Source organism: Epinephelus moara, chromosome 18 (genome assembly GCF_006386435.1).
Source record: "Epinephelus moara isolate mb chromosome 18, YSFRI_EMoa_1.0, whole genome shotgun sequence".
Classification (NCBI taxonomy): Eukaryota; Metazoa; Chordata; class Actinopteri; order Perciformes; family Serranidae; genus Epinephelus; species Epinephelus moara.
The window spans coordinates 7,297,986-7,312,391 of record NC_065523.1 but is presented as its reverse complement, the minus strand read 5'-3'; the positions used below and the strand labels follow the sequence as shown (position 1 = coordinate 7,312,391).

Below are 14,406 nucleotides of genomic sequence, written 5' to 3'. Positions count from 1 at the left end.
CCTTTATTCTTTTCATGTACTGAATTTGAGGAAAAGCAGAATAATGTTTAATTTGCGACAGTGCACATACCACACCACAGCCAATTCTGGGCACAAATTATTCTTGAAGTAATGAATCATTTGCATATTAATATAGTGTATTATTATGCAATGATAATGCAACATATTGAATACAGTAAAAAAAATCAATTTATCTCTTAAAGGTATATCATGTAGGAATTTTCTAATAAATAATGTGTAGACTCATACAAAAGTAATTTCAGTGATCACTTATGAGGCACTAGTGTGTGGTGGTGTATTTATCTGCAGCGACTCTCGTTTACTTAGTCTTTACTTTTTTTTTTTTTTCATTCAAACAAATTTGCTACACTGTGATAGGCAATCATGCAATGTTATCCAAAATAATGATTAGCAAATGTAATCATAATCATAAATGAACTTAACAAATTGCCATCACCCTATTATTATTGCTGGTTCTAGTATTACAGTGTACTGCAGTTCTGTGTGTGGTTTGTCCAAGTGGTGTTGCCATAACCTAGCAGAACATGGCACACGGGGTGTAGAGAGTTCCAGGGAAGATGTTTTTCTGTAGGCTGACATTAGAGTTAGGGTTGGCTTGATTTTTCCATTGGGTTTTGGATCATTGCAGAAAATAAGTTCTGTGGCAACCAAATGTTTAAGATACTTACACATTTTGTTCAGCAACATAATCTTCATAAATGAACACCACTTTTATGATATTGGAGGCCTAAATACAAAAACCAGAAGTAAAAAGCTAACATTAGGCTATAAAGAAACTACACCACGGTTTCATGACTTAACGAGTCACCATTGCCATTATTGGGTTGTAAAGCAGTTTTCACCGTGATGACACTCTGTAGTCTCATTGAGCAACTTGTCTGACATATTTTATGTCATAGAACAAAATGTAAAACTCTCTTAAGCTTATGTTAACCACAGACCTGATTTCAGCCATAAACCAAATGCCCATCCAAAAAAACCAAAACGCATTGACTTTGAGATAAGTGCTGAGATGCTAACTCATTTCTGGGTTTTGGGACTCATTGCTGGGGCACTCTGATCAATTAACATCAATGTCTTTATTACGTTATATTTGTGCACTGTAATTTATGAAGACAGTAGTAGCTTTCATTTATCCTCAGACTGCCCAGCAGATTTGGTCCCCCTGATGCTGACTCCATGGCTACGGCCTCGTTGCATTTTAACTGTCGTTTTTTCCTGTTTCTTTAACCCTCTGGGGTCTCAGGATACTGTGATCATTTAGGCATGCTCTGAGGTTGTAAAATTTGAAGAAATTTAAGCAGCATTTCCAAAGTCACGTGACTGATTTTGAAGTCAGCGCAAGTTCAGCTACAGTAAAAAAAAAAAAGAAAACGGGGAACTCTGTGTCTTAGATCTACCCCATCATGAAGTGTTTTTCATTGTTGACACTGTGGTTATATTTTTATTATTGTTGACAATGTGATAATGTTTCCCAATTGTAAATTTGAATTTAAAAAAAAAGTTGTTTTGGGGGGAAAAAAAGAAGCAAAAGGTGCTCCCATGATGCACCTGTGCTGCTGGTACACCTGCTCAAACTGTAATCTGTGCCACGCGCACGCAGAGGTAGCAGAGCGAGGGCGGCTTCACACAAGTCTGAAGAGAAGAGAAGCGGAGAGAGGAGCACAGGAGAGGCGTTTAATCAGTTCAGCCGGTGGATTGCAGTCGGCAGGACGCTACCTCGCATTAAAAAAAGGTGAGTTTTTGCTCAGAAAAATGGACAAAAGTATCGTGTCACTTAACCTAAGTTATCAATTTGATGCTGTTTTTATAAGCCAAAGAAACTTTTCAGAAATCCTTTGTCGGTGTGTTTGGACAGTCACGCGCGTTGTTGCGCTTCATTGTTTGTAACGTGAAAAAAGATGGCGAGTGTTGTTACATTTCTGTTTAGAAATGTTTTGAAAAAAATATGAGCGGCGGTCACAGAAACTACATTTGACGACATTTTTGGCACCATGTCAGTGTGAAACTGGTCAATGTTAAAAGGTAAGAAACATTTAGAAAGTCCTTACTGATAAAACGCGTCATATTTTCGCGTCAATGTTTCTCACGTTGTTTCTGTGGCGGAGGTTGGGGTGTTGTTCACTTAACCCAAACCTGTTTCTGAGCCTTCTACATGTCTCCAACACACACACACACACACACACACACACACACACACACACACACACACACACACACACACACACACCCTCCTGTGTGACTGGATGCTCCTCTGTTCACCAGGAGCCAGTTGGGTGTGTTGTCTTTTTTGGTAGAGTTCTTTACTGCTGTGTTTCCCACTGACGTCACACTGAGAACTGCTCTTATGTCTTTGATACCTTTTATTAGCCTATTACCTAGTTGTATGTTTATACTGCTAAACTAATGTATTTCCATTAGCCAATTGGCATTTTGCCATTCCCAGTTCTCTCATCATGAAGTTAGTGTTTTGTTTTGTTTTTTTAAATAATTTTTGGTTTATAGCTGACATAATGTCTGTGGTGGTTACAAGATATATACACACAGACACACACACACACACACACACACACACACACACACATAGATATAGATAGATATAGATAAACTAAGCTGAAAAAATATGTTCATTGCCAATGTTACTAATAAGAATCCCGAACATTACAATAACCGTATATATTACAGTATGAGACTAACCATAGGACAGGTAAACACACACAAACATGTCTGTGCAGTCTTCTTCAAAATATAAACAAAGGATTATTTTCATTATCAATGTTACCATTGTTAGAATAAATATATGCTAAATAAATAAGAAGAAAAAAAAACAGAAATGTCCCATTACTCACAGGTAACAAAAGAAAAGTCCCAAAACTTTATAAGCTCTGCATATATGTTCCCCTACAGAAGAGCTATAGAACAGGTATTTTTCAGCAGTTGAGGGAGCTCTGGCACAAACGTCTGCAGGTGGTTAATTAGGTCATTATGTGACAGCTTCTTAGCGAGTTCTGTTGATGCCGATGACAACAAGATCACTTAGACATTCCTGTCCCATTTTTGAATGCAGGTGTGTTTTTAATGAGCTTGAGTTTCAAAAAACTTCACTCTACAAAGGAAACTGACTTTTAATAACTGTACTAATAACCTAAAAGTATGAGTGCACTGCTCTTTGAGCCGCTCTTTGCACATCCGCTGTGCTGTGTTCACTGAATCCAGCGGCAGTGCAACTCAGACCGTGTTTTGTCTGAAAGGGCCTTAGCTGGCAGAGTAAATGCAAGTACTTAAGTTTTTTTAATTGATAAGACACAATTCAGTCTGTACTAAAACAGAAGTGAGGTTTGAAACCAGCTCTATAATGGCTGCCATTGATGTTAAGTGAAAAAACAAATCAAACTTTTTTTCTATTTCTCTGTTTCACCATAGACGACAAAGAAATCTGAAATCTGTGAAAACTGTATTAAAAGAAGTTTAGATGCTGTCACAAAAACAGGTAAATGACATAGAAGAGTGCTCCTCTCTCTCTCATTTTTGTTGTGTTGACATACATATCATCTGCTCCTATGGGGATTTATATCACCAGCTGTGTTACCTGTCTTTGTTTTGAGAGAATACAGGTTTAGTCTGTACTAAGCACTTGACTTTCCCTCCTATGAGTCAGGATAAAACTGTAGCGGTGTGTTGTAAATCTAAAGACCTAATCAGTCATATGTGGCCAAACAGCCTGTGCATGTTGCTCTGGCACATTCCTGAAAGGAATGAGGGAGTGAAGATGGAGGATAGAAGAGGGCGAAAAGGAACCAGTCTGTTCAGGTCTCAGTCCTGTCTGAGGTGACATCACATAGACATGCATGTGAAAGAACAGATTGTTCGGGACAGCACTTCCCTTAAAGAACATACCACGATACAATCTGCATCTGGTCTTAAATCTGTTATTTGGATGGTACCATGGTTCCCACAGCTGCTGTGTTTGGAGACCAACTATGATTTTTAGCTGCTGAGAATTTGCTTTATGTCATGGCTCCTGAGGTAACCTGGAAATTGGTGTGGTGTGCCATCATGTAGGATATCTTAATTTGTTTATTTCAGTTCTGAGAGGAAAGAGGAAGGCTAATGGCGGAGGCAATGCATGCAGGGATAACTATACATGAGACCATCCTTTTAAGGATGCAATTGTGCAGCAATGTTTGAAACCAATGGATTTTGAAGCTGAGGATCTTGTCTGTGACATCACCTTGAAACCTGCAGTGAGCTATGGGAAACATGTTGTTGAGTGAGTTCACAGAATTCAAACATCATATTCTTGAACTGACACATGGCCTTGTTTCGTGCTCCAGGCATAAAGTTGTTAAGGTGTTTGTCATATATCGCTCTCAAGGCTGTTTATCAGACCCTGCTCTCTCTCTGGTTTCTGGTCAGACCACATACCTCTCATAGTTGTTCTAAAGGTTTTTTTTCTGTCCTTGTTAATGACTCAATAAAGTGTCATGGGCTATGACATCAGATGGGGGATAGGTAGGGCAGGTAGGGCACATTGGACATGAGTGACTACTGGGGGGTGAGAAGCTGTTTATTTACCTGGATTTGATGGAGGTGATTTACAGGGGAGAGTTGTGGCCTCATTTTTTTAGCCCTCCTGAGATCTGAATGTTTTCAAATTGAAGAATATAACATTGAATATCCTGTAGTTATCCCAATAATGCCCCCTACAGCTAGAATACCTCGCTGTGATACATTGTGTTTATGCTTTCAACTATGTATGCAGCTATTGAGTCAGCTTAACTCCCCATAGCCTCCTGAGCTCATACAGATGCTGCTGTGCCTTAGCATCATTGAGAAGGTTCAAAAAATGGTCCTCTGTGACACTGATTCCCAATACAAAAGAAGTTAGATGAAATCCCTGGTACGTGCAGCTGCAGTCTACCCCGTAAATGTCTTTTCGTTTTCACTGTTTCAAGTTGGTAGTCATGGGGATTAAGTAAAGGCTCTTGACCCATATGCAGTGGTGGTATCACCCACCATGACAGTAATGACATTGTGTTGCACATAGGGGTGTCAATGATTAATCGATTATTGGTTAATTACCATTAATAATTTAACCGATTAATAATATGTATAATCAATAATGCAGAAGACAAGGAACAGTTGCACCACTAGGTGGAGCCTTGTACTTTTTATTGGGATTAAGTTACAGGTGTTTGGTGACCTCCTGTAATTAAAGTATTTGAAACAATAAGTGAAGTGCATCCCTCAATACAAAACAAAGGCTAACTGTAAGCAACATACAGGTAAAGTTACCTAACGGTTATTAACAGGTTGAATGACACAGTCTAGCTGTTTCGGTGTCAGTGTGGGTTTGTTGGGAATGTTGCCGTATGGCTCGTTGTCGGATGTTAGCTGCTGCTGTTGTGTTAACCTGTACTAACTGGGCAGGCATATAACTAAATGTTCGCCAGAGGAAACAGGTTCCAGAGACAGTCCCTCAGCAACTCAGCAACCTGTGCAAAGGCTGCAACAGAAAGTTTGCTGATTTGACGGGTAGCCAGGCGATCAGGAAACGGTATTCACATTGTTTTAAAAAATTCAGACCTTACAGTCAACAGTTTTCGTAGAGACAGTTTCTTCAAGCCAAAGTAACTAGTTTCTATTAAAACAGTACTCAAGTATTATTGTTAATTCTGTAGAGTATCCAGGACATTGTTTTTGAAAAGAGCCAGTGCTGCTGATCTTTTAAAAGATGTGTTTAGTGTAGGGGTGCACTGATTTATCAGCTGAACGTCGGTATCGGCTGGTATCCTCTTTGTTGACCTCCATCTGCCTAGTGGCAAATAAGATGACCTTCACTGATAGCAGTGGCCGATGTTCTTCTGTTGTGTCAGTCTATTTTGGGCTCAAGACTAACGGCCACAAACTTGAATCAATGAGCAAGTACAAGAAGAATACAATAATGTTTTGGCAGCTGGGTTCTGTGATATTACTGCTGTGTGACAAGATGGCTAGTAGCAGTCGGTGCCCTGTCGGGGATGATAGAAAATGTGTTAAGAATGAACAGAGATCTTTCCCAGAATAGAGGATGCAGTAAAGTCACTATTGTCACATCAGAGAACGCACCCTATGGTCTCCATGATAGTCTGAGTGGGCAGAAGTTTGCTGCATAGATCAGCCTCTCATTGGGCGGAACGAGCCACCCGCTGAAGTCCCGCCCTACCACCTCCAGTTGTGTAGCAGTTTTCAACACGTCCATTACTAACTTTTGCAGTGTTTAATCTTGCGGGGATGTAGCCATTTTTCTGCCATGGTTCGCGTCCTGTAGGTGATATTTTTGTGGGCGTGTTACACCAAAACCTGTTTCACCCCGGCAATATTTTTGCAAGCGCACCGTTGCTGTGGCACCGCCCAGAATGGTTGTGATTGGTTGAAAGAAATACAAGCAGCTTGGGCGTTTTTTTCTCCAATCTTAAAGTGAGAGTCGGCCCAGCCAGACCTTTCTTTTCTTGAGAAAGGTCTGGTGAGCGAGACTATCTCCATGATAATGCTACATTGTGAACAATAAATCTGTGTTGAAACTGCATTGAGTAACATTATGATGCATGAAATCTCAATATTAGGCGAAGGAAAATTATAACGTCCTCATGATGTGTTCAGTTTATTTTTGGACAAGAAACTTGAATAAATGCAGTTATTTAAAGGACAAATGTGTTGATGTATGTATATATGTATACATATGTATGTGTATGTATGTATATATGTATACATATGTATATGTATATATGTATACATATGTATGTGTGTGTGTGTGTATGAAAGAGGAGAGAGGATCATTTCAGAGCTGTCAGGCTTNATATATACGTAGTAAAAAGGCTGTTGAAGCAGTTACGTTTTTCATGTTTCATGTTCTCGACTATTGGCCAAATTGTTACTTAAAATGTCAGCAACAGTATCAGCCCAAAATTTTAAAATTAGTGCATCCCCTGTTTAGTGCTCTGACTACCACATCAAAATGCCATGCCCCTTTAGTGCATGGACATGGAAGCAGCCAGATATCTAAAAACCAAAACTATGTGCTTGGGAGGATACCAAAATAAAAAAAAAATGGTTTATTGATATGTGATTATAGGAGTTTAACACCATTATTGACAGGAGCACATGACATCAGTTCACATTACCAAAGAGACACAGTATTCTAGAAAGAGGGCATGTTGTTGTCCCTGATAAGAGCATACAATGATAAAACATCACTTATCACCTCATGTTAGGAATGTTTTAGTACGTTAGAGTCTGTAACCATGATGTTATCACACAATTATATGTAGTACAAAAGCATGTAGGGAATGTTTTGGCCCTCTCTCTGCTCCTCCCTCTTTGGTTCCTCCAGTTAGGAAAACACCTTCCTAGAATCAGCTGGTTTACTGGATGTTTTGCAAAGAGGAAGTAATTCCACAACCATAACAGTTAGAAATCGCATACTAACATGCCATTCATATTAAGCACGACGTAACTCCTGACCTCCTGACACAGACAGCAGCAAAGGTTGTCGATTTGGCATTAAATGTCAGCTGAGTTAATTGTATCTGTGGGACCACTGTAGCCTCCTGACAGTGACTTAGCTATGGATGTATTGAGAGAACTGGATAGTGTTGACTGTGGAGCCCTGTTCATTCCTACGAGAGTTGCTCAGTGGCGCACAAATCCAAAATGGTTCAACTGCTATATATAAAATTACCCGCTTCCCTCACTGTGCGGCTCATAGAGCAGGCACACAAGAGTCTTCTGCCAGCCGAGTCAGCTACTTCTAGTTTAGCGCACTGTTAACTTGAATGGGGATAAAATAATTATAACATTTGGCTCCTCAAGACATTCCAAATGTTAGACTGAATGATTAAATCTTGATAGTAAAAGGAGTCATTTTGCAGGGCTTGTGATGCTCAAAGAAATGTATCCACTGATTTCTCTCTATCTTTTGCCATGTGAGTCAATAGGGCCACAGGACATCAGGTGACGGGCTGGGAAGTTGTTAATCCATTTTGTGACCAATACAAAAATTGGCCTCAAGGCCCAGCGCATTTTCCGGGGGTCTGGTCTTAGCCCACAAACGTTAGCTAGCTAGACAGTGCTAACTTAGCTGATGTTCTTATTTCACCATCAGTTTTTGTAGATTGAAGTTTGCCACTTCTGCTGGAGCAGCTGACAACTGCACAGGTTCTTTGATGTTTTACATAGAAAGTAAAGGTAAAAGTAGAGAGTTGTACATTTTTTAGGACAGCAGGCATTTATATTCATGTGTGTTGTAGGAACATGTCACCACCACAGTAATGGCAACTTGTTTACCTTTGACGTATTGTAACATAACGGCAAATTTATTTTCTGTAGCTGACAACGTATTGCAGCTTTAACATGCGGCAATATATAATAATGTTTTGTTTACCATCCCTGGCGTTTCCCATGTTCTGTCTCACCCTTCATGTATACCAGCTAGCTGCATTAGGTTTGAAAATAGTCTGAATCTGATATGTTTAAAAACAATGGCAAGTGGGGCAAAGAAGAAAGAAAAAAAAATCTTTTTTTAAATTTTGTCTATGAAAATCTGCAGGAACCCTGCATATAATGTACTGTAGAAAACATTTACCACTAAAATGTTTAATCAAAAAATATTAAATTGAGTGGAAGAGGTAATGTTGATCTCTATTTATGATTGACAGTTTTTTTTATCAAACATCCTCAAACAGGAGGAATTAGTGCATTTGTTAGGGACTATTTTAAGCAGAGGTTTAATCCACATTTGGTGCTCTAGTGAGTAGAATGATGCACATGGGATTGAATCCTAATATACTGTCTGTGCGTTGATGGCAATGACTCATGCCACAGAGGAATGAGATATCAGGCTTTGTATACACACATAAGACTTGTTAGTGTTAGTGTTGTTAGATACATTAATTGTTGCTTTGGGTCAGCACAAGCAATTTTTTATTTATTTATTTTAGGGNAACTAAAACCCTTTGGCGTGAGTATGAAACAAGACATTAGATGACGTCATTTTGGGGTTTGGGCGAGACAGACCAACATTTTTCAACATTTTAACACATTTTTCGATGAAATGATTTTTGTTGACAGTAAGATAAACATTGAGTATCACCAGACTTATTTCTAAACCTTTATTCTTTTGATGTAACTTTCCAAACAACAGTGGTTCTGCTGAAATATAAAAAGTTCATTGTTGCTGGTATTTAAAACTGTGATTTTGCCCTTCTATTAAATACCCCCCTTTTTTATGTTTGACCTTTTCAAATCACCCACACAGTATTTACTACTGTTTACCTTTGTAGGGCTGAACTGAATATTGAATGCAGTTGAGAGCTCTTATTTTTCTAATAAAGCCAACATCTGCTGACAAAAAATCTGTTCCAGATCTTGTCATCCTTGTGATGGAAAGCTGGCAGGCCAGTTTGGTCAGGTAGAGAGTGTGTTGTTCTTCCAGCCCCGCCCAGATACCCGCTGGCTCTGATATGCACCAGTCTGACTAGTGCATCATCAGTCAGGTGTGACATTGCTCTCAGTGTAACATAGCTTCTGAGAGGATTGAGATGCTGAAGGAATGCTACTAGGAACATTGCTTTCTGTGGTGTGGCTTTTAAACTGGAACTTTGAGGGGAATTCTTGCAGCTCTATACAGTTTTTCTTGAGGGAAAGGAATTTCCTGTGGACTATTGGGGAGCAGCTTCTTAGACACCAGGTGTGTTTTATTTGCTATGTGTCACCAAAGCTCTTTTGATTTTACCTGCTGCTTTCAGTTCCCTTATGATGGTTTTAGGTACTTTCATTTGCTACGTTGTCATCAGTAGTACCACTTGCGGTAGTTGTGCACTTTTTAGTATAGGTGTGGGCAATATGGATAAAAGCTTTACATCATTATATACAAAATACATCCTAAAATATATGCTGATATTGTAAAATTTGAACAACAATTTCTGCAATTCCTTGAGCAACCCAGGTATTACAGTATAAATGGTGTAGTAAGATTGATAATTCACATAATTGCATTTATGTTGTTATATTGTCCAAATGTACTTCAGGACTACAGGTCAGCTTCATGTGATAATGGCTGCCAGCCATCAACAATAAACTGCCACAGTAATCTGGTTGGGCATCTTGAGGCCACAATTTTAACGTTGAAAACTTCCTTTTACCGGCTCTTTTCACCTACTGAATGAGAAAATGGGAAACCATTGAAGGCAGAGGAGTGAGGGGTGTTGTTTTCTTTCTCCAGAGGAACAGGAAGAGCCACTGGATATTTAATAGACCATTTGCTGATTGTGATTTCATGCTAATGACGCATTTCTTTGTCTATTTGACCTAATGATCTAGTGAATTCCAGCCCTCCTACATCAGCACTGATGGAAGTCAAAGTTAGTTTTTACTGCGCTAAAAGTTTGTATAATATATTTGAAATGTACAAACTGAGGTTTTATAACAAAACTGGCCTTTCTGTTTAAAGCGGTACTTAGTAACTTTTATAAAGAAGAACTTTGTGTCATATTTGCTGAAACTATCACAATAGGCGGTTGTCGATAAAGCCGTGGGCTAAACATAAAGTTTGTCTCTTTATTGAGTAACACTAATGGCATAACTGCACGTAAACAAAAACAACCAATCAAAGCCGAGGAGTCTGACGTATTGTTAGAGTTGCTGCATTGCCTGTTTCTCACCTGAAATATTTTCAGAAACATATTGTTGTACTGTTTAGCTGTAAAATGAGTTTGCTTCGGCCAGTGGGCCATGGTTCGCATGACTTTTTCCAACATGGCAGACGGGTCACATACTACAGTTATCAAATGTAGCTTTAAAGTGCTGCCAATTTTATCAGCCAAAAGATGAGAAAGGTTCAGAATGGGAGACAAATAAATTCCCTCAGTGAACACTGTCAGATTTGGTGAGTGCATCCATTAAGGCACACTCTATATGAGCTGGGTAAGAGAATAATTTTTAAATGAGGAAAAAAATACACTATTTGATGTCAGATAAATAAAACCATCACCAGCAAAGTTTCACAGTAGTGTAAACTGTGATTACTTAGTGTCTTCTTATCGGTTTATCACTGTTCTGTTAATTAATTTACTTTTTTGTTGACTTCCTCAGTGCTGTGTACTTTGCCATGAGACAAAACCTGTCCTGAAGGTCACTCCATGCAACGCTATCCTTATCCCTTTGCACCAATGGACCCTCAGGTGTGCCCGCCACCTCTGAACAGCAGCCAATCGGTGATCAGCTTACTTGACAAATCCCCAGCTAGTACATTCAAACCTGGCCACTCACGGAGCAGCAGCACTGGCTCCTCCAAACATTCAAAACAGGTAACAACACCGACAGGTACAGAGTCTGACTGTACTGTGTTGTTTTTAGAATATGTAGTAAATTAAGTTCATGCTACACTCTTTATTGGCTGTTTTAATCTCTGTTATGATATTTTGTACCATTCTACTTTGTTTCTTGTTAATAAATCCTCTGTTTATGTAAGTCCAAGGGTAAACTTATGAATTTTTTAACCCATACCCTGATTCCCTATGTTTTTCTGTCTAAAGCTGGGTTCAGACTACACAACATGTTTGTCCGTTCCGACAGAGCTATGTCATATTAGGCGATTATGGAGTAATAAAATCTTACTGTGACTTGGCCGACAGACTTGACAAACTACAGCTGACAACTTGCTGGTTGTCTTTCATAATGTGCGTGATGTTATCAGAAAGTGTTCTTGTCCTTTTTGTTATTATTATTTCAGTCACTGTGGGTGTTCATGTCTCAACTGAACTGTTTTTGTAGTAATGGATAAAGTGCTACCAGATGGAAGGAGTTACAAGTCACTGAATCCTTCACAACGAGTTCCTGCAGATGTTTCACTACAAAAGCCTTTTTAGAAAATGAAGGGATTCTCTCCACTGAAATGTTAAGGGGCTGTTAAATTAAAGGGGTAAAGGAAGTGTTGAGTTTAAAATTTTAGGGATTGAGAAATAAAGGCCTGTGTTTACGGTAGTCTGTTTAAAATAAAGCTGGTAGCCTCTGCAGTTGGGTAAGTAAAGGCCCAGCCACTATTTGTGAATTTTATGGTATGTTTGTCTACTCAATCCTTCTCCATTATGAAGAATTAACCGTCTTTCCCACCTTGATGCTAATGGCAGTACTTACCGCGCTGCTGAAGTGCCTCTGCTATTTCATGTCAGCATTTTTACTTTTTCACTGTTATGGTAGTCCCTTAAGGAAATATCAAAAAGGCTGGGGTGTTGTTGTCATACAGTTGTCCACAGCAGCAGATCGCTCTGTGTTCCTATTGGTCAAAGTGACGGCTGTGACGGAAAGTGTCGTGGAAGACCAAAAGAAAATCAAACGTAACTGTCTTTCTGTCAAGACGTCGTGAGGCGTCCCAGGCGCACTGTCCGTTGTTATCTACTGTAACACATTACACGGGATGAAACACTCAATTATTATGCACAACTCTCCTTACCATTCACGAGCAGATTTTACGCCATAAGATAACTGGGTCAGGCTATAATTGGGCTGATATTGTGTAGACTGAACCAGGTATAAGTTACTAATGGAGTATTGCTCCAACATTGAGGGAGACCGCAACATCCATTGCCGCAAAACGGGTTGCAATCCCTGCGAGCAATTGAGCACTTTCACTTTATGTCCATGAAAAGAGATTCTGTGTCTGACAGCATTACAGGAAAGACCCTACAGAGAATTTGAATGTTTTTCTTTACCTTTTTCTTGTTCTGGTCTGTTTGTGTATAATCAAGTCTCGCACAAGGAAATCTTGTAGACACTGTTTAAATCAGCTAAATATTCAGCCATGACACTGAAAATCTTTAAGACAATGCTAAGCAGTGCTTTCTATACTCCACCACAGCAAACTTGTCCCGGCACTCCTTTCTCCAGCTCTCACTAATGTTTTTACTGTTGTTGTCCTACAACAAATCACCTGTGGTGACATTTCAAAACAAGACTTCTACTTGAGCATGATTTGGTCACAGTAACAAACAGTCCAGTGAAAGGTAGGAAAAATGTATAATTTCTCCGTATGGATCCTTTCCTTAATGTTGTCAGACACTTCTAATAACAGTCTGACAGTTGCAAAAACACGTTAGTGGACATAAATTGATGGTGCTTAATTACCTGTTGGGATTACAGTGCAGCTTGTTTTTCTGCTGCAGCTGTAATGGTTTCTCTCAATTGGACCAATTTCAAAAATATTTGTTACCATTAATCACTTAAATACAAAAACATGGGAAAACAGGGTCCAGGTTGAAAAGTACATAAGTATGTCCTTAATAGAAGGAATGACAAAACTAAAAATATTCACAGTAAGTCACAGTTATGGACTAGTCATGATTATGACTAAGTAACTGAGGTTTTACTTAAAGTTAGTATTTTTATACTCATCATTTCTAACTTTTCATCTTTTTTTATTTGCTTAGCTGAAATGGGCTTCCATATAGGTTTCCTTTCAGCCTGCCTGCTAAAGGTTAAATAATGTCCACTAAAAGTTTCTCAGAGGAAAACTTTACATGCTCACACAATTAGAACAAATTGCTGCTGTATGTAATTTCATTGTCAGTGACTTCAGTCTATGGAGTATAAAATTACATAAACAGATTTTTTTTTTTATCTTTTGATGCTAAATTGTTATATTTTGGATGTAAAAACTACAACTACAGTATCCCAAAGGCCAAATGCAGTCTTTCAATAATTTGGTTCATTTTGTAAAGATTAAAGTCTTGCATCTGTGTCTGTGTCAGTCTCGTAACTGGGAGGTGATGGACGACATGCAGCAGCTGGATATGTATTCAGTCCCGGGCTCCACTCTGGACCTCAGTATCCCTGGGATCTGTGAGGGCTACTTGATGAAGAAGAGGAAATACCCGCTCAAAGGCTGGCACAAGGTGAGCCCAGCACAGATTAAACATTTAATCTCTTCTGCTCCGTTTACAAAAGTTTTCAGTGTTAATGCTGTAAATCGTATCTGTTCACCATGTGAATACTTTCTGGTTAATGTGATAGACTGAAGCAGAGCTTTTTATCAAACATCATATCTCAAGAACAGAAGGGGAGACATTTTGTCAGATACTGAATTGGTGACACTAATCTTGGGTGTCCACCTTGAAACTGTGCTGATTGTATTCATAGAATAATATACAGTGGTGTGAAAAAGTGTTTGCCCCCTTCCTGATTTCTTACTTTTTTGCATGTTTTCCACACTTAAATGTTTCAGATCATCAAACAAATTTAAACATTAGTCAAAGATAACACAAGTAAACACAAAATGCAGTTTTTAAATGAAGGGTTTTATTAATGAGGAAGAAAAAAATCCAAAGCTACATGGCCCTGTGTGAAAAAGTG

The 14,406-nt window shown here is 38.9% G+C and overlaps 1 protein-coding gene across 4 annotated transcripts in view; it reads left to right on the top strand.

Moving 5' to 3' along the window:
• Positions 1-1,620: 1,620 nt before the first annotated feature.
• LOC126404858 (oxysterol-binding protein-related protein 6-like) overlaps positions 1,621-14,406 on the top strand; it is a 29,597-nt gene continuing 16,811 nt past the window's right edge. For 2 of the 4 annotated variants that reach the window (XM_050068215.1, XM_050068213.1), the window contains exons 1-3: positions 9,588-9,748; positions 11,152-11,366; positions 13,806-13,949. In XM_050068215.1, the coding sequence (XP_049924172.1) occupies positions 11,199-11,366; positions 13,806-13,949 (312 nt within the window). In that variant the 5' untranslated portion in view covers positions 9,588-9,748; positions 11,152-11,198. Of the gene's footprint in view, positions 1,757-9,587; positions 9,749-11,151; positions 11,367-13,805; positions 13,950-14,406 lie in introns of those variants that run through there. The other 2 variants (XM_050068214.1, XM_050068216.1) reach the window with 2 other exon arrangements.